Source organism: Sylvia atricapilla, chromosome 3, assembly GCF_009819655.1.
Source record: "Sylvia atricapilla isolate bSylAtr1 chromosome 3, bSylAtr1.pri, whole genome shotgun sequence".
Classification (NCBI taxonomy): Eukaryota; Metazoa; Chordata; class Aves; order Passeriformes; family Sylviidae; genus Sylvia; species Sylvia atricapilla.
Genome location: NC_089142.1, coordinates 35,996,717 through 36,018,324, shown reverse-complemented (window position 1 = coordinate 36,018,324; position 21,608 = coordinate 35,996,717). Strand labels below are relative to the sequence as shown.

At 36.6% G+C, this 21,608-nt stretch overlaps 1 protein-coding gene across 1 annotated transcript in view; it reads left to right on the top strand.

Moving 5' to 3' along the window:
- Positions 1-21,608, top strand: part of RNGTT (RNA guanylyltransferase and 5'-phosphatase) — a 168,576-nt gene that overhangs the window by 130,196 nt on the left and 16,772 nt on the right. The window contains 1 exon segment of the mRNA XM_066315130.1: positions 4,793-4,859. Within this exon segment, the coding sequence (XP_066171227.1) occupies positions 4,793-4,859 (67 nt within the window).

Below are 21,608 nucleotides of genomic sequence, written 5' to 3'. Positions count from 1 at the left end.
TGTCAATATTATCTTGAAATCACAGAATGGTTTGGGTTGGAAGGGACCTTCAAGGTCATAAAGTTCTAATCCCCTGCCATGGGTAGGGACACTGCCCACTAGACCAGGTGACTCAAAACTTGATCCACCCTAGTCTTGAACACTTTGGGATGGGTTGCTTCTCTGAGCAGCCTGTTCCAGTGTCTCACCACTCTCATAGGAAAGGCTTTTGTCCTAATACCTAATTTAAACCTACCTGGTTTCAGTTTAAAGCCATTCCCCTTAAGTCCTTTCAGTACAGGCCCTTCTAAGAAGTTCCTCTCCAGCTCTGTTATTGCCTTCCTCTTTTACGTACTCAAAGGGCAATTCACCTTCATCTTAACATGTATTAATGAGTTAGCAGGAACAGACTATGTGTAGAAAAGGGGAAATGATCCAGCTTCTTTGAAATGTACTGCCCTCCTAAAGTCCATAGCCAAGGGTCACTTTGCTTCCTGTGGCCAAAGGCAATAAGAAAGAGGCAATGGTACTGGGAATGTCCCAGCACCCAAACAAGGTCAGCTATGCTCAGGGAGGATGAACGCTGTGGTAAATCAGTTTCTGTTGCTCCCATTCTCTAATCCTTTGGTCTTCTCCAGCCCTACCCCAGTGCTTTCCAATCCACAGGGCTGCTTTTTCACTCCTTTATACCTTTCTCATCCCTTTTGTTCTACATCCCCTGCCATCCCACAGTGTCTTACTCCAAGTTTCCTTTAACCCAAGTTCTTAGTCCTGTCCTGTGTTTATTTGCATTAACCACCATCATGTCACTGTTTCCACCACTGGCCTGACCATGCCTACTCCTATGGTCAACTTCCCCCACCAACAGCAGTGCCTGGCTCCTGCAGCTTGGATTTTGAAGATGACATGTACATTTATATCCCAGAAAAGACCAAATCTAGGGAAATTTAGTGATAACTATCTAGCAGCATTTTCTTGGTGCTGGAAGGACCTTTAAAACCAAAATGGTTTGTCCTGACACTTTTGGGGGTTTTATGTAGTTTGCATTGGTATGTAACTCTGCATCCCTAACTGCATGTTGGGCTAGAGGTCTGCTCACTTTGGTGTATAGGAGAGGAAAGCATGGAGTGTCATTTTACATATGGCACATGTTAAAGAATTTAGGCACATTTTAAAGAACTTAAGCGCATCTTGAAGAACTACTGTTTCTTTGAGTCATATTTCTTTCAATGTACAGAAAAAAATGGGAGTTATATGGATAATGTATTGAATGGAAGAGACTACAAATAAAATATATGACAGTCTGTAAGTTAGGCAACTTTGTATATTGCTACATATTCTTAAATAAAAATGAATATGTGTTGAAGTGCCAGTAAGCATTTGTATTTTTAACGATTGTTTCTCATAATTTTAAGATAATTATTTAAAGTGAAATTCAAAGGTAGTAATTCTGCTGTGAAACCATCATCACTGTTTCATAGCCTGCTATCAATTTTGGCCAATTACAAGTGATGTCCAGCTTTTATCAGAGTTTAGTATTGGGTACTGCTGATGGTTTTAGGAGCAGAACTGTGCAATTGTTAAACTAAGCAAGACACAGAAGATTGACATTTAAAAGGTAGCATTGGGATATAAGTGCTTATAACCTAACCTGCTTACCACTGGGAAGTCTTTAAAGGCAAAGGGTAATTTGTTGAGTGTATTAGGAGTGAATATCTGTATCAATTTGGACACACTCACATTTATAATATAAAGTTAATTTTAGGTACTTAAAAGTACACCCTGGTATTGGGGTTAAAAAACTCCAAAACCAGCTGTGTATTGTTTGAACTTTCTGACTGGTGGGAGGTATCTCTAAGGTCAGTTGTGCCGAGTTTCTGTGGGTTGGATGGAGTTTGGCACATACTCTTCTCTCTCAGCCCTCTTCTCAATGGCACATGGCTTTTTGGTACTGCCACCCACAGGTGGCTGCTGAGGAGATGGTAACACTCTTGCAGTAGCTTGGGTTATTCAGAACCTCAGTGGTGACTCTTGTCACAGCCTGCTTTCCTCTCCAGGCTCTTCTGTCTGAGCTCAGCCTCTGACATACATACGATATTGTGCTCATAAGAAAGACCCAGAGTAAAAGAGCTTAGACTACTAATGAGATTGGGAATTTTTTTAATTGCTCAGACCATTTAGGGGCGTAAACCCCAGATATTTCAGAACATTAAATTATCATCATATTGAGGTGCTCATTTCAATCTTCTGGAGTTCTTAAATGGAACCTGACTACATGTTGGTGATATAATTTTGAACTACAGAACTCAATAGGAATGTGTAACTATGGAAATATAGTATGCAACCTCTTATTTAAGGAAGGGAAAGCTACAAATAACTCCGTTCCCTAAACATTTTCCTAACATTGCATTAACATTGCTTTTTGAGGTGCCATGTGAGTACAGATAAAAATTTTTAAGTAAAATACTTTTTAGCAGAGGTAGTGAAAGATGACTGAATAGTAATGTACTCAGCTTGTAGTGTGTCAATATCAATCTTAATAAGGAAGCCAAGTCTTGCAGTTCATTTGGAGTGTACATCAGTGATAGCAACTTAAAACTGTGTAGACAACTGGGCAGTCTTAATGTTCCCTGGATGTTTGTTACTTCTAACTAAAGCAATCCTAAAGACTTTTGATTTTTAACGGTCCTACGTTTTTATCTGGTAAAAGAAAATGTGAAGAATGGTCATGTGGGAATTAGCACACTGGATGTCTTCTCTTTTTTAAAGTCCCTCACTGGAAATACAGCTAGTGCATTATTTTGTTTTTATTTTCTGTGCTATAATAATTATAACTATGTGCAGCTCTTCGTAAGAATACTTTGTTCTTGTAAGGTGCCTCTCTGAAATATGGTGACCTACCTTGAGTTCTTTTTGTAGCCTCTTTAAACCTTCTCTGATAATTACTTCCCATATGTTTCTTTCCATTTAGAAAGCCATTAAATATTTTCTGATTTTGCTTTATAGCTCTAGGAGATAGTTAGATCAATATGCTGGATTTTCCAGTTCCAGACACCTGAGTTCTGAATAAATTTGTCCTACTGTGACTGAAAACGAGCTCAATATGCTTACCCTGACTTACATATACTGCTGAACCATTACATAACAGTACAAGTCTTCCCAATGGAGAATGGCACATGGATAGGGAAAGGGAGGAGCCCACTTGCCTGTCTGTTCTGTGGCTGATGTGGTCTGATCCTTACTGGTCTTTTCTTTCTTTGGGTATTTCTGTCAGTGCACTGGAATTTTTTATATATCGTATCTAATTACAGAAAGGTTTTTGAGGAGTGATAGTTCAACATCTCTTCTTACTTAACTGTTTTGTATGTGTGAATGTTTTGACTTTGTAATTTTGCTGAGTTCCACCAATTCCCACTGTTGGTGAGCCAATTTAAAGCCATATAATATCATATTGTTGTCAGAACTGGGAATAGTCAAGATCATACTAAGGTATGTATGTTCTGTGGGCTCAAAATTATTTAGTGCCATTTAAGTTTCTGTTTTCTTTTGTTTATGAAAACAGGTCTGGCAATGGTGAGAAATTAGTTGAAAATGAGAGGTGGCTTAGTTATAAAAAAATCATCTCAGTATGAATTAAAAGTGTGTGTGTGTATATATATATATATATTTGTGCTTAGTAATGTGAGAAAGAGACATCTCAGTGTCATTGCTTAAGCTGGGTGATGCCTACATTTGTACTTTTTTCTGGCTATTTAATTTAATTCATATGCAAGGCCTTTTTTCTAAAGGGAATGGGATGTAAAATTGAAAGAAAATATCAAATAGCAAACACTTGATGAAAACTTTGAGCTACTGAAGATTTTGATGGGTTTTCAATGTCCCTTTTAATCAAAACAGAAACTCTTTCCAGGGTTTGTCATCCAAAAAGTTCTCATTATTATGAAGAACCTGTATTTCTGTGGAATGCTTATGAGGGAATGATTGCTGGGCCTTTGCTTAGCAAGAGGAACATTGTAATTATTCAGTCAGAACAGAACAGTGCTCTCCTGCCCTTTTTTGCTGGCCAGCAATGTTCTTGTCAGTCTGTTTATAATGGCAGTGCCCTAATGCTCCTCTGGAATTTGGAGTTTGTGTACTGATAGCATTGACTTGCACAGTACCTACAGAAATCAAACTCTTTTCCAGAAGTATGCACAGGCATTTTAGAAAACTTACCCACTGTCTCTCTGGATCTCGGTGGTGTACACAACAACTTTATTAAGACTTAAAGAGAACAGCAAGCAGAAGCTGTATCTGGGGCTCTTTTTATTTAGCAAACCATTGGGCAATATTACAGAGATTCACTGTTATTTCTCTGCTTGTAGTAATGTCATTTTGTGTTACTGTGTGTACTTTTATGTCCCCTAATCTGTTTTAACTCTTGGGCTTGCTGCTCTGAATGTGTGTGTTAATGGTTTTTTTCTATTGCTGTCTCTTCTTGTCTCTATGGTCTCTAATAAATAGAAAAGGAACATACCTACCATTCTTCCCATGTTACTGAGCAGCATCCAAAACAAAGAAGCCTATGAAATGATTTTGTTGAAGACCTGCTTGCAACATAGACATGAATTAGTAGTGTGCACCCATCTTTAATTTACATCTTTCCTTTTTTATAGTAGCTCAAACAGAATTGTGTAATCAGATTTGCAAGGGTAGCCCTTGCTATCGTAGTGAAGATTGTTGCCCTGCTAGGGTTTGGTAACAATTACTGCAGATGCAGAAAAAAACTTATGGATGTAAAGTGATATCTTAAAACATTCTTTTCATTTTTTAGGCTACTCACCCAGAATGTTGGTCTTCTTTATGTTGGAAACTTTGACAGACCTTTTGCACAAATTAAGGTATGATTAATAAACTGGGGTGGGGGGGTGGTGTGTGCTACTTCAATTATTTCACTTCTGTATGATTTAGAGAACTTCAGAACTTCAAGTTATCCATATAGCTTTAGGAAAAAAACAGTGGATAATAGTGCTGCTTTGGTTATGTTTACCATATTCTGGGTGTGCTTTTGGTTTAATCTGTACTTTTAACTTGTCAAAGAAGTTTTGTTTTTTTCAATCATTTTTTGATTAATTTTGACTCTGGTTTAATTACTAGAAGGTTTTCTTATCAGAGACATTTCAAAGCAAAGCTACTTTGGAAGCCCTGTAGTTCTTTAAGTGATCCTTGACAGGGAAGATATTACAGTAAAAAGCACAGATTGTTTTCCCAGTATTATTAGATTTATTATGAAAGACTCATACAATTGCTGGAAAATAATTTGTCTTTTATATGACTTATTGTTTCTTCTTCTTCAGTGGAGCTATAATAGCTTCATGTTTCTAATTGCCAGTTGCTAATTAGTTATTGTCATGTCACTTGCAAACAAAAATGTTTTACAAGACTATATGGACTGATTCTGATGAGTGTTATTGATATTTTTGTTAGAACAAAGAGAAGGAGGCATTAACATGTCAACCACTACACTGCAATGTGGAAATGTGGTATCTGTTTTAGAATGCTGAAGTGTTCCCATGTCTTAGATGATACCTGTAATTATTACATATTCTGGACTCTTGGCTGCATTGTTCCCTCCATCATGTACATATGCTTGTGTTTCAGAATGTAAAAAACCTTGTTTTTGTTTCACATCAAAACTTAATTTCTAAAACTCAGATGTGTTCCTTTGCCATCCCTAATTATGCTACTAAACAGTGTTCCCAACTGTATCTAGCAAATACTTTTTATAATTTAAACCTTGGTACTGGATTAAAATTATTTTAAAATAAGAAATGGTGCATTTCACCTTTCTATTTCCTTTCTCTCATCTCCCCAGTGTATTATTCAGTTTGGCTAATAACCAAACAATTAAAATGTTCTTGCATGAAACAGCTAGAAGTTTCTTCAAAAATAACCTTGTATACTTTTGTTGATGCCTCCTCAGACTAGTGCTTCTTTCAAAGCTTTATAAAAGTTAACTGTTCTGTTCTGTTCTACATGAGGCTCAGTTTCTGCCTGCTCCATACACTTATAAGAATACTAAGTACCAAAAAGGGAGATTTTCCCCATGACTGGGATGAGTTTAAGTCCACTGGGTGGAAGTGAGAGAGAAGAGGTGAATATCCCACTTGTTTTCTGCTGTTTGCTGTTGGCAGTGGTACCCTTCTTAATACTTTGGGCCAGGTAGAGACCCTTCTGCTCACAGGACAGCTGCAGAGATGCTGTACAGGATCCAGCTGCAGGACTGAGTGGCAGGCCACTTGCAAATGCTTAGGGAAAGAAGGCACTAACAGGATAAATACAAAGCATGCAGACAGCTTCCTGCTATTTGAATGCAGGATCTTCTCTGCTGGAAGTGGTATCTGCATCCTGTTGCTTAATAGACTCAGTTGGACTTCCCGCCCTCAGTGTGCTTGAGGGATTTTCCACTAAATTTTCAGCATGCAAAGCCATACTATCATTGTGAGTTAAGGTATTATTTTATATCTTTAAAACCTATTGCCAAATTATTCTTTTTGGTTCAACCTAGCCCTCATGTCAAGAGAAGCGATTCTCTATTCCTGATTTTTATCTTCCCCTCCTCATTACCCCATCTTGCATCCTCCAGACCGCAGAAACTTAATCCACTTAATTGCTTCTGAAATCCAGCCTGTATCTCCAAGCAATTTTTTGTTTTACATATCCTTCTGTATTTCTATTTTTGCTTTCTTTAGAGTTGGGGATGACGTAGTGTTGAAGATATGGGCATTTTCTGTTGTTTCTGCAGTTCTTTATATATGGTACCATGCTTGGTAAATACCTGATGTAGAGTTAATTTGAGTAAGTTAATATTAGACTTTCTGGTTATATATCACTGGTGTGGTCTCATCCTAAATGTTGCATTTGCCACAGCATATGTTAAGTGGATAATCAAAATTAATTTCAGTTTTCAGCTGCCTTTGAAAAACAAACCTATTTTCCACTTAATTACTGGAGATTACGTTGATAAGTTTGAATAAGCTAATTCCACAAGATGTACTCTATAAAATATAACTTATTTTTATTTTTGGGGCTATAGGGATATACATGGGTGTATGTTTGCACACCGTTGCTTTGCTTTGGTTCTGGTGCTAAAAGCAATGCTGCAGTGGTGAGCTGATTGGTGTGGCTTGTTATTACCTTCAGCTGCAAAATAGCATGTAGTTTACAAAGACAAAAAGCTTTTGAAATTGAGGCTGGTCTGTGATTACTTTGGATTCTAGAGGGATTTTTGCTGCATGGCAAGAGGAGGAACTGATATAGAGTGATGGGGTCACAACTTTACAGAGATCTTCTACACCAAAAAATGAAAAAAGGCAGTAATAATTCACACTGAGAGTTGATGGTGCAAGAAGTTTATGTACTCTGGAGATGTACAATGGTCTTTCATAACTGTTGACACAGGTTTCTTTCATTCTTCCCCCAGCACTTCTTCAGATGTTTAATATGCTTTTGCTAATGATCCCATCAGTTAAAAGACGAGTGAACTACATATGGTCCTTGAATATATATAAGACAGAGTCTTTATAACCTTTTAGTTCAAATATGCTTTTACACACTGTGTGATAGATTGGTCTCTCTTGTTATATAAATTACCCACTCATGTTCATTTGCAAACATCCCAAGTATTATGTATTCTATTAAAAGACAGCATTTTTTTGCCAAATGTATGCATTAAGGAATGCCCCAAACCACTACAGTCCTCTGCCCGTGTAGATTTATTACTCCAAGATCGACCATTATTAGGCAGCAGTACTTTCAGTGCACTTTCAGTTGGACAAGTAAGGATGTTACAAGGGCTTTGAAATATGCACAGTAAACATATGAACTGCCATACTAGTACTCACATATTCATGTTTCAGTTTATGGAGATTTACAAAACAGCAAAAGGAAAAACTCCTTATCAAAGTATCCCTTCCCAAAAGCAAACATGTTTGACTTTCCAAAGCTGTGCAGGAGATAATTGCACAAATGTCTTTGATGATGAAGAACTGTAGAAGGCAATTCTGGAAAAAGAGTTTTAAATACTAATGTCTTTCTAGGATGATTTTTCTATGTCTTTCTTTCTTATATCAATGATTCATTAATATATATTAATATTTATAATGTTTCTGAGACATAGCTGAACTGATAAGATTAACTGAAATTACCTGATCTTCCTCCTCAGCCTACTTTCAGTGGTATCAGTGGTTGTGCTTGATAGGTGTTGGATATCGGTACTTCATTATGCAAGAGAAACATGAATCATTCTTTCCTGAAGCTTTTGAATCTTGCATCTGGTAGCAGATGGATAGAAGAAATGGGAAAAAAGAGTTTTCCAAGCTAGGGATCTGGCTGGAACTTAACTTTTCTAATAATATGCTAGTTAATAAGTATTGCAAATTTTTTTATGTTGCTACTTTGAACAGAGTTTATGATAGAACATACAAGTTTTTGCACAGTGTTTGTGATTGCTCTTGTTTTAGGGTAATATTTGGTAAGTTCAGTGACATATAAATGATGGCTGTTTAAGTTAGCTTATGAGACAATTATTTCAAAATTCTGCTATGGTAATGGTTTCCCAATATTTTTTCCAGGGGATTGTTCTTTAAGGTTATATTGAAGGAATCAATTTAATAGATGGTTGTTACTTTTAATAACTTAATTTTGTTTCTAAATAAAATTATTCTAAATTATTTTTCAATTCTAATATCTATTCAATGATATTGTAGAACAGTTTCACCATAAAAGTTTGCTTTCAGCATCTTTTCCAGCATTTAACTATGTTAGTAGTAGTAATAGTAGTGGTTACTGTCATACACTTCTGGTCTCCTTCAAAGACCTCCGAACCAATACAATGATTTGCAGCTTTCTTTGGATCTTAAGTGGTTATATTTATTAAACATCTCCTGGAAATTTGATGAAATGAAAAATATTCCTGGGAGTGATAATTTTGAACAAGAAGATAAAATATTGTCATCAGCTGGAATTAAGCTTTTATCCCCTAAATATTGTTAGTATTTTTTGCTAACAAGAAAGCTATTAAAGCTAAAACTTTTTCATAGAAATCTTGTGTTTCTTAGAAGTAACTAAATCCATTGTCCCTGAATCCATAGTAATAGCCCTATGGCAGGGTATGTTACTGGGATTGTATGACATATTGTTTTTAAACTTGAGATTTGATCAATATAGATTACAATGAGAACTTAGCTACAATATATGCAGTAATTATATCTACAAAGAAAATCATGCTGCCTAATGAATTTATTAGGAATTGCATTTCAGTTCCTAGTAGCTTCTGGGGTTAGGGGAAATGGTTCAGTACACTGTGTTCTCCATTATTAATAAGTAATGAAGCTTCTGGCAGTCTTTACTATGAGCTAATGACTAGTTTCATTTTTTGGCTTTCTTAGCACATTAAATTACCATTTAAATAAAGATTAATTATTACTGTTTTATTTTTAGTATTTTAAGAGTAGTTATTAAAAGTTTCATAGTAACTACTACTTTGTGCAAAATAGAACTTTTTATTTGATAGAATATGAGGAGAGTTAGATTGAAAATAATATTTTGAAAATAATAATGTGTTGTTAGTATTTTTTTTTTTTATGATAGGATCCCAGTGGAAAGATTCTGAGTTTTAAGTTTGCTTCTGGGGAATTTGCTGCTGTAGTTACTGCAGTCTTGCTGTCAAGGACTAGCAAGGAATCAAGATCTCTGCTCTGACCTGCACCTCAATAGCCTTTATCTGTGATTTTATTAAACTTGAGAACAGTGTTCCTGAAGCTGGCCACTTATACTCCAGGAATGTAGTTTGGTTCTAAGTTATTATTTGTCCAACTAATTTTGGACATTTTGCCTCATTTTCCCTCAGCAAATACACTTTTAACTTAAAACATGACAAAGAGTAGTGAAGTTCTGCCGGAGAGAGGCCTTGCAGCAGGTAGGCGCCCCAAAATAATTTCTTTGTTCATATCAAATCAAAACCTGTAGACTCTCCAGATACAAATCCATCTACCTTTACTTTAAGATCTGCAGGCAACTGCTCAGCACCTCAGAGAATTTACTGTAATGTTCTCAAGAGCTGAAACCTCATGCACATAGCTGCATTACCTTTGTCCAAACACATAGGCTGAACTGATGTCTGAGAACCAGGTCAGGCATAACTCATGACCCTTCAGCAATGGCAAACCTTTGTAGCTGATTACAGAAATTATTTACCACAATTTACCAAATAATCCTTTCCTGAAGGAAAGGGAACAGGAATGAATTTATGGTCTTGCTGCTCTTAAGAGGTTATTTTTAAAGGCAGGATAAGCTGCTGATTTCTCAGCTGAAGTTGGCATGTTTTTCTTCCCTGAGCGATAATGGCTTCTACTTCCTATTAATGATCCCAAAGCTTGGGGTACGCTTGCTTAGGGTACAGGTCTTCAGACCACTCCAAATTTAGGAAGCGAATTAGTCCAACTTTAGCCACACAATCAGTTGCTGTCCCAATGGAGCTCCATAGTAGTAGTGTGGTCTGTAAAGTATTTTAGCAAAAAATGTTTAACATTCTCCCTTTGAGCCTGTTGACAGTCACCAAGAGTGACACCATGTTGGTGTCTTAATTATTTGATGCTTTGCCTTACTGGACTTTTGTGCATAATCACAGAGGTTTTTGTGTTCACTACTGGAGCAAATAGTAGAGCAAAAGAATTTCTCATGGTCAAGTCATAACCTGAAATGCCATATGAAGTGCCATAGAATATAACCCAGGGAAATAATGTCTTCAGCTTGAAGATGGTACATCCATAGAATCTCTGAAGTGAGATGTTCCTGAGAAAACAGAAATACAGATTTATCTGTAAGTGTTTGATTCTGGTTGTTCGCATTCAAGACAAGTAATTTCAAACTGAAAGAGACATCACTGGGTTGAACAGGGGCCTATCAAATTAAGGACAAATTGTTGTAACCTTCATTAACTTAGCAAGATAGTGTCAGAGAAGGATTGTTTCATCTTCTTGTTAGCAGAGTTAACATGAACAGTGAGGGGAAGAAAAACGGGAGGAGATTATTTTTAGCTAGGAAAGTAATGATAAGACAGCAAATAGGTTATCCAGGACAGAAATAATTTTGTTCTGAAAGCTGAAGAATGCTTTGAGAGCTACAGATCTGGATCCAGCTTCCACTAGGTACAAGTACCTTGACAGTGTTGACAAGGAAAACAATAATTACATGATTTGGTGATTGTGAAAGAAGATGAATCCAGGTAATCTGAGTCCCTATGTTTCATTAAACACAGTTACCCTGAATAAAAATACACAGACTGAGGATAAAGCCGTAAAATCTATCTCTTCTGAAGTTCAAACTGCATCTTTAGGACAAAGTAATCAACATTAATTATAAATGCTTAATATTGTTAACAGTCTTCCAAGAGAACTGGTGGGTGGCTCTTAGGTATTTCTGCAGTTTTGTAGGATATTACAGCAGGATTTTCATATCCTCTTGCTACTCATAGAAGCTGTACTGGGCATCATTGGAATTGGGCTGTTGAGAAACTGAAAAAAAAAATCCTTCTCTGTGTTTTTATTATTCTGTCTTTTGTGGTAACCACCTATACTTGTGTGTCATTTAGAAGTCAAGACATGGAAACAGTTTTAGCACCAAAACTTAAAAAATAGGGCTGATAGAGAGATAACATTTCAGAATAAATTTCTCAATATAGTGGGAATTTAGGATTTTTTCCTAATGTTTATTGATACAAGATGACAATGTACAGTCTTCTCATTGGAAGTCATCCAGTGCTAAGATAATGCCTTCTGGAGCCTGAACCTGTCTTTTTCTCCTCATTCCTTTCTTCTCCGTTGTTTCCACATCATTCCACAGTACTGAGTCAAATTCAGCATCTTTTTCTTTATCTTCGGGGCTCTCTGAGATATATGAAAAGTTACCTGGCTCAGGGCTGTGGACTGTGTTTGCCTTTGGCAGGAATGATGAAAGGTTTTACATTAAAGATGAAGTTAATAATTTGCAGCAGCAAGACGGTTTTTGGGAGGACACCCTAGGACTTGGAGTGAACTTGATGGAACGTAGAGTACTTAGACATCTTAGAATCTTCCATCCCAAGTTCAAGATGCCTTTCTTTGTGTCCTAAACAATAATCTGAACATATTCAATAACTAAATTCTGAATTCATGAGAGCAGTAACAGAATCCATGGGAGGTTCTGCCCTACTCAGACAGTTAATGTCCTGTAAAGAAGGTGAGGGAGGTGCTAGGGAGAATTTACCAAACAAACTGCAAATTAGAAAATGTAAGGTGCTAGCAAAAAATCACCAACTGCTCATTCCTAAATTATATATTTATTAAAGGTAGCAGATTTGGCTCATTTTGAAAAAAGGACACTTTTGAACCATTACTTTGAGAATTAATTAGAAAAGAAAGAAAACAAATGGCTTAATTCTTTATCTCTTGACTTATTCCTTACCTTTCTCTACGTCTTGACATTGTTTGTTGCAGCTTTTCTCATACTTGCTTCTCTTAAGGGCAAGAGAAGCCCAGCCTGCCTTTGTGTTTCTACAGATCCTGGAGTATTAGAGCTCTCAGTCCTGCCTGGAAATGTTAGACACCAATAATGTAAATAAATGACAATATATTATATATTTGCATTTCTAATACAGTAAAAGCCAGCATACAGTGGACATATTTATTCTCTGTAGACATATTAGGGGGCAAAAGAAAAAAAAACTTTTTAAAATGTCTAGCCTTAGAGCTGGTGATGTAAACGGAAAGATAATAACTATAAAATCTGCATTAACACTGCAAAAAACTGAAGCAGTGATTTTGTATGCTGTCACAATTGCTGCCCCTAAGAACAAAATGTTAATGAGCTATAATTTGTAAATTCACTCTCTTATGATGGATCAGGCTCCATTTTGCTTTTCGTCATGATTATAGCTATGAATTCACTTTAGAAATGGTTCTCTGTAAAGCATGCAGTGTTTTGTAGAAGTCCACAGAATTAGTAATATTACCTCTGCAGTTTTCTCTTGTTGCTGCCAAGAAGATAGAATAATTGTTTTTTTTTGTTTTGGAGTATTATTTTCATTGGCGTTTTTTGTTGGGTTTTTGGGTGTTGGGGGGGGTGGGGCAAGTTTTGTTATTTCAGCTCCTAGTAGGTTTTTTTTTGAAAATAAATCCAAGTTTGTTCTTGGCAAGCATGGGGTGAATTAAGCCTTCTGTAAAGGTTAAAATAATAGTTAATTAATTGTAGCTCTTAATTTATTGGGCATTTTTTTTGTTGATTTCTATTTACCTCTATATTAATTGTGTGGAGAAAAAAAGGCCTTCAAATGCTTTTTGTGAGAATTGTAAAAATGAACAAATTGCAGTTTTTTCAAGCCTTCCATTTCCTGGGCTTACAAATGCATCTTAGCAATACAAAATCAGTATGATCATTCCTCATTTCTCAAAAAGCCTGGAAAAACAAGTGCTGACAAAGGGCCCTTGACAATTTCAGGAGCAGAGAATTCAGAGTTGTCCATCGGGGCGGAGCAAGCTGGAGCCTTTGAGTGGCTGTGCAGCAGCTCTGCAGAGCAGCATCCAAAGGTCCCAGTGGCCACAGGCTGAGCTGAGCCAGCCACGTGCCATGGCACTGAGAAAGGCCAACCACACCTTGGGTTGTCTGAGCCAGGGCATTGCCAGCAGGTTGAGGAAGGTCCCTGCTCTCTGCTCAAGCGTTTCCAAGAGACATCTGGGGTAACTGTGCATAGTTCTGGGCTCCCTGGGGCATGAGAAGCCACCCTTCTGGAGTGACCCCCTGTGGGGATCATGGCCAAGGGAAGAGCATATAGTCTGTGTGGAGACATTAAAGAAATAGAGTTTGTTTAGAGGAGATGGGTAAAGGAGGCATTAATTGCAATCCTCCATCATCTGAAGTGAAATTCCTGAAAAAAAGAAAGCCACTTCTCAGAGATGCCTGGGGAAGGACAAGCAGGAAAATTCCAATTGGATGTAAAACAAAATTTTGCATGGAGGTTGGTTGGGCACAGCAGCAGCTGTCCTGAAGACACTGTAAAACCTCTGTCTGTGGAGATTTTCAAAGTTTAACTGGAAAAGACCCTGAGCAACCTGACTTGTCTTTGAAGTTAATCTAGAGCAGGAGGCTGAACTGGCTGGGAGTCCCTTCTGACCTGAATTTTTCGGGATCTGTGGCATTTTGGAGTATAAGCAGCCACTGCTGTGAAACTTAACTAGCTCATAAGGATATATTATTGGAAAATTTTAGAGTTGCATGTTTGTGAACCTCTGCTGTTGCTGATTGAATAGAGCTTAATTTCAGTCTGTAATATAAGTATACAATATTCCTGTCAGTTCTTCTTATCTTTTCTGATGGCTGTGACCACAGCTTGCATTATACAAGGCTTTCAGTACTTCCATTCTTAGTATCTTGGGATTTTTCTTTTTAAATGTTTACCTTGAAAGTATCTGTTTTTCTCATAAGACAAAAAATACAAAATGATGCACCATTTTTCCATTAAGAGGTAGAATTGCATTATATTCCAGAGATCCTAGTCCTCTTTCAAAGAAAATGCTGTGTTTTCTTCACTAAAATGTTTATTCAGAAGAAGAAAGATGGATGTTTTACTTTGAAGTCATTCTGCAGCTGTTTTCCCGTAATGACACAGTATGGATTTTTTAATGGAGTATGTGGTATATGTTGAAAATAAAGCATCTCTGGCTTAATCTAAAAATTTTTGAGTCTAACTGGAGCTGAGAGAAGCTGGTGTTCTCAGGAATGTCTCTAAAACTCAAGAGGTTTATTGATTGTTCAGAGCCATATAACTAATTTTAAAAGAAATATAGCAAAGAAGAAAAGAAATTGGAAGTGGCAGCAGTAGTTAGATTAGTAGCAAAACTCAGGAGTAACAGGCTGGAGTAGCTGTTGGATGTAAATGAGCCATGAGCCTTTGTAAAATGTGTGAAATGGAGTGTAACTGTTGTGCATTAGTAAGGGAAGAGAGTGTGTAACAGCATTACAATATAGGATACCTGAGGAAACAACACTTGAATATATGCTGAGAGATCAGAGTCATGCTATCTAACATTTGTACCTTTCCTTCCCCTACATTCTTGTTTGCGGCCTCTGTTCCAGCAGCAACACTGACCCTTAGGAAGAGCCTCCAGAATTAAACCCTGAGACCATTAGTATTTTCTTCTTCAGTTGTTTTGGTTTGGGTACTTCTGTCATACTACCCACAAGATTAAGCCAAAAAGCACATCTTTGTCACATTAGAGATTTTTGATTTAGAGTTTTCCATTTCCTTTCATTTGATACGTAATGAGATTTGAAACCAGTAGTAGCTGATGTATGTGCCATAAGACTTAAGTTTTCATTATTTTACTTTTTTTATCTTAGTATTCCTTCTTCTTGAATTCATTTGCTTTCTTACTTTACTGGTAATTTTCCAAGTATTTACCATTGAACCCCTACAGATACCATTCTGAGAGGTACAATCATACAGAAAACTGAATTTTCAAAGCAGTAAGCTGATTGTTCTTATGGAAGCTTTCCTATGCCCAGTGGTATGGAAACATACTGTGATAAATGTGAGCATTAGGACATGCAGATTATGTCTCATTATAATAACACATTAATAGACAGTTTATTTTCCAGTTTGAAAAGATGGCAAAACAAAAGGCTTAAGCTCTGTTTCTGAACCATAAAGTTATTGCTCACTACCAACTAAAAATTGCCAAGAAAGATCCTGGAAATGAAAGGTTTGTTTTAGCAATTGATGAGCATAGATATTTGCAGATATTTCTCCTGCTTTGTGTTGAGCCTTTATACTTGTCACAGTGGAATAACTGATCAGGTCATTGTAAAACTGCCAGATTTCTTGTGCTGTAGTGCAGGTTGTGCTTTGCTGTTGTCCTTGTCCTCTTTGTCACATTGTTCTTCCACAAGTTTCAGTGTTTGAGAGTGTTCTGGCTCCCATACATGGGTGATTTGGGGTTGGCAGCATCTTTTGTTTTGCTTTCTTATGTTTTACAAAAATCATCCAGCAGAGAGAATGATTTGTCCATGATGATTTTAAGCTCTTGAACACGGTAATTTGTTGCTGCAGCTGTTCTTCTGTTATGACTGCATTGTCAAACCTAGTTTGGGTGTGCCTCTGCACATAGAGTGTGTAATTTGTTCTAAATAATTGAAGATACCTTGATGACAACAGCTGTTTATGGGGCCAGCTCCTATGCTTGACTGACAGTAGGGACTGTTTTTTCTTTTGATGTAGATATCCCCACGCTTAGTTTCCATAAATGTGATAGCATTTGCATTTTCTTTTGACTAGAATATAATACTCCGACAATATGGCAGTGTGCTCAAGTTTCTTGGAGTTCTAGGCAATTTAGGAAACTTATTGTAGATAATTGTCTTCTCAGAGAAGGTAGTGTCTTAAATTTGTGTATCTTTTTTGTTTCTGTCATAACACGTTTGTGCTCTTAATTGTTCTTTATTAATCTGTTCTGATTTTTAAAATAAGTTCTTCATCTTTTCTTTCTCTATTAAAGGCTTTTGTTGGTAGTGGAGGCAAGTGAAACAAAAGCAGTAGGATGGATAACAGTCAAAGAGAAATAATAAATTAAAAAATAGATTCTAAGTAAAATATAATATCAGACCCTATTAGAAATTAATTTTAATTGAAAGAGGCAACAAAAAATGTTTTAGGCATTTTTTACCATTTCTTAGTTTTTTTATTGTTTTAAAGAATGAGAACATCAGCCAAGATCAGGCTTGACAGGTGAAAAGAAAGCAAATTGTTACTGTACAGTTTATAGGCAGAGAATATCTAAATTTGTTAAGCTTTTAAGGGGTGAATTATTTTGAATCTGAACTAAACAGATGAGGTTGAACTTGATAAATGAGCTTGAACTTGTAGTACCTTTGCGAAATGCAGATGATAATGTCTTTAAAATAAATTACTCATGAATAAATCAAGATGTTGAAGTTGCAAAGGGTGAGAGATGGTATAATAGGGAAATTTTTGCTTAGGAAATTGTTTCTGAGACCTTTCTTTATAATACAGGTAAAATGAATAGTGAATATCATGAATCAGAAATATTTTAAATGTCAGATAGTGATAACATTGGAGAAAAAGCAGTTGATGGCAAAAATTACTGTATTGAGAGGTACTATGTTGGTTTAGGACTAGTAAAATGCAAATGCAGATTAAATTTAGATAAATGAAAAAGAATAGGATTGCAAACAATAACATAGAAGGTAGAAGAAATATCAAATGAGATAATTATGCAGGATATCAGCTTTGAAAGGAAATGGGGTTGTAGATAATATCCTGTCTAATTAGAATCCCTATAAAGAAAGTCACATGGTCTAATTTCAGCCACCATAGACCCTGCAGGCTCCTTGTATAGGTGGTGGAAAACAGTTGAAGTAACTAATAGAATGGTGCAAATACTCATCTTGCCTTTCTCTCTGGACTTCTCTAAATATGAGATTAAAGGCTGGATTAAAACCACATTCTAATTGTACAGCTGTTTTAACTGTAAGTGAGCATTTCCAGTATAGTATTCCCCACAGACAAGTCCTGTAGCCTAATTGTCACTTCTGGTGATACTGGTAATGGATTTTCAGATATCCATTTTTTCCACCATTTCTATCCTAAAGTAAAAGTCTTCAAAACTTAAAAGTCTTCAGACCATGTAAATCCTGCAAGCTTAGGGTCTGTAAGAGCTCTGATGAGAAAGTTGGTGGCTCTTCGAAAAGGTTAGTGAATAAGGAGGAGGATGTAACTTAACTAGATTATACCCATGAAAGACTGGCCTGTCGGCAAAAAGATGAGATTTTGTACGAGTAAAAGTAGAAGGATGCTGATCTACCCAAGGAAAGGATTAATAGCACCTTGTGCAATTGAAAAAATGTCCTTGATATCTACAAAGCAGTAATCTTAGGGGAAAATGAAGCAGTATGTAGACAGTAAATCAGATAAGATTATTTCTTTTTGAATTCTTAATTTGTTTCTCTATTTGTGTAATTTACAGTAAAATATTTAAATTATTTCTTCATCAAATTTGGGTTCATGGTTCTCATTGCAAGGATCACATATACCTTTCCTTGGTGGTTTTCCAGAATGATTATAGTATTGGAAACCTTTCACATTTGAGAGAGAAATATATATTAAAAATCAATTGACTAATAGTGATGCTGTATCTTGTTATGTAATAGTCAACAAAACCATTATTCATTTACTTTTTATTTGACAGTAGTGAAGCCACTGTGGTTTTATCTTTCTAGCATAAAGTGAGAATAAAAGTGAAGAACAACAGAACTCAGTGGTGCTATTATATTTCAGCAGATTGAAGTTTTCAAAAAGCCACGTCTGCTTCTCTCCAAATGAAAAGAAGGTTGATTGTAGAGACAATAGCATATTATATCTTTGGGAAAAATAGTTCAGAAATATTTGAAAAGATCAGAGAGGTGGCAGCATTGCTAGAACCATCATGCAGATACTTTATTTGTATTGCTGAGAACTGTAGATGTTTTCATTTACTGAGAAGGGAACTGTAAATACGCAATATTGCTTTTTATGTTACTAACTCCAGTGAGTTACTGTTTAATTGGTATACAGAAAAATTTCTGTCAGAGAGTTTACAACCAAATGCTGTAATGAAATGTCACTTCTTTTTAAAAAGTGTTACTTTCCCTTGGTTAGCTGAAGTACTAAATCCATTTCAGTAAATGAATCTATTGATTTTAGCTTAATGTGTTGTAATAAAAAATATCTGAGCATGTTCTCAGTGGTAGATTCATGAGATGTCGAGCTGGATTCTGTACCAGCAATGATGTGAGATTTTTCTCTATTTTTCATGCACGAAGTAGTGAAGTCAGCATTGTTTCAGAACAGAATTAATGATCTGGGGTCTGCTGGAAGGCAGTTGTCTCGCTTAACTGCAGAAGTCATCCATGGATCTCACTGGGTCGGCCAAGGCCCTGACGGTGCTTTAAGTGGGAGGCAGTGGGGCTCTAGCAAACAGAGCTCTTGAACCTCTTGGCCCTTTCAGAAGTGGTTAATACGGACCATGGTCCTCACTGCCTTGGGGATCTGCCCACTGCCTGTGTGCTCCTGCTGCACCACACAAGGAATAAAATGCCCCATTAGTGTTGTACATTAACCTACCCAGGTGTAATTTAACAGTAATACACACAAGTGCAACCCAGCTTCTGCTTCATTTCATTAGTGGGTCATGGTTAGCCATGCTTGATTGGTGATCATTGCAGGAGCAGATTAACCACATGTTGTAGCATTTCTTTTAAACCTTTCTGTGTAGGGAAGAGGCTGGTCTGTAGCTCAAGAAATGCAAAGGAATATGCAAAAGCAGGATTAGAGGCAAGAAAGTTTTTGTTCTTTTAGAAAATAATGCAAGGTACAATTGCTGCATTTTACTACTATTGCGTTCTCTTTCCACCTGTTACGCTTTGGATACCATTAATGCAATAGAAGGGGGATTCAGAATAATGTAACTTCATTCAAAGGAAAGCAAAGGGCATCTCTGATTAATTTAGAAGGACGTTTATAGATCAGTGAATCAAGTTTTGGATTTACAATACTGAAGTTAATGCTAATGCAAGCACTAAAGCAAACAGACCCTGAATTACTTAATTACTACCTTGTTAATATTTCATTCAGAACTTTAGGGAAATATCTGTACTAACTAATTACTGATTAGTAATTAGTGCTAGTAGTTATAGCAGTAAACTACAAACGAAGACTTTTTCATTAATTTCCTTACTGTGTGCACTCTTGCCTGACAAATCAACTCCCTTTTACCTTGGACTTCTCAGCTGCAGAATTATGTACATACAGCTGTTTCATCCAAGGCACGTTAATGAAATGAGTTTAACATTACAAGTTACTTATACACGTTACAAGTGTATAAGAATACACTTTGAGATTATTGGATAACAGTTTATATAGGTTTACAGAGTTGCTATTGCTGTTACATTTTTTTTTATTTCTCTTATATCTGTTCTTCTAGAGAAGAACCTTTTAAGGATTTATTTTTTCCTGGATGGACTTGTTAGTGTCACTGTCTGTCACTAGAAAGGGCTTATGATATTACTTGAAACACTATTACATCATGCAAAAAGCAAAGCAAATGTTTTTAACTGTATTTGTTAGGAAACTAAAGCTGTTTTGGTACTGGGCCTTAAGTAGGGCAGGATAGCAGCTCAAACACAAGTGTAGCAATTGAGCAGAGCACTCAAATGAGGCTCAGAATTCTGGGAAATTTAAGAATCGGCCCATGCAGAGATCTGTGAAGGAATCAGTTTTATGACAAGGGTTTTCTTGGAGGTGTCATATGTTTAGAAAACCCAAGAGATTTTCCTTGGCTTTGCTTGACTTAGCCTTTGCAGACCAAATGGGTGCAGTCATTTCATGAAATAAGAACGAAGACTAAATGTTGCTTGCTTACTTCGTTATTGATCTCACAAATAACAAAACATATGGACAAAGCCATGAAAAGTGTGCTCATGTACAGTGGGCTTTCCCAGACTTCTTATCTTTCAGGGCCTTGGCAGGACCAGCTATTAAACCATTAATTATTTCCTGTTATCAGCACTCACCAAAGTTGCAATCTCTTTTAGCTGATAGTGAAACAAAAATTCAGATATGATCCTTATTCATTTGTCTGGAAACACTGCTGCCCAGATAGACCAAGAAGTTTATAGGTTTCTCAGACCACATCTTGCAAAATCCATTATATCTTTTGTAGCCAGTTGTGACTCTTGAAAGTCCATGAATACTGTCCATTCCTCTGCCTTGTGATTCCTGCAGTCTGTGTTGCCCCAACCCACATCCATTACCATGGTGTCTTCAGAAATCTGGCTTCTGAACTCTGCAGACTCATTAATAACAAGTCATGGAAAGGAAAGAGGAGCTTGCAATAAAAGGTAAAGCAGTGAGAATCCCTCTATAGCTTCATTTATTGACAAATTTGTGCCATTGATAGATTAGCCCTTGCTTACCTTTCTTTCAGCAGACTGACCTCATCAGCTGGCGGGCACTGTAAAACCATTTGCAGTTACTGAGCCACGATTAACTTCTCTGTCAAGCCCCTTACATTCTGTAGCCCTACAGTGATCAAGAAGACCTGTGTGCTTAGATACTAGATTGTAGGTCAGATTATACATCATGTCATTAATTGCTTTTGAAGAAGAAGGAAAGAGCTTTCTGTGTCTTAAGCCTCAAAGCCAGTTAGGCTTTGAAGTTTAAAGGAAACCATTCAAGAAAGGGGAGGGAGTTCATGCCAGCTCAATGCTATAAAGGCAGATGAGAAGTAGGTTAGGGCAGTTGACTTTCACTACAGCACTTCCTTTGATCAAAGCTAATTTTTGAAAGTCTGCGTTAAGTCAGCAGCTATTAATCTTTTTGTTGTGGTGTATTATCTGTAATGGGAAAAAAAGATTATTTTCCTTCTAATTGAAATCTTAGAAGGATGAAAAATCCCTAACATGACTTTTGCAGCTTTTTTCCCAACACATCTTTGCTTTTTTATTTTGATGTCATAGCACTGCTGAGATTATTTTTGTTGTTGTTATCGTTGTTTGGCTCC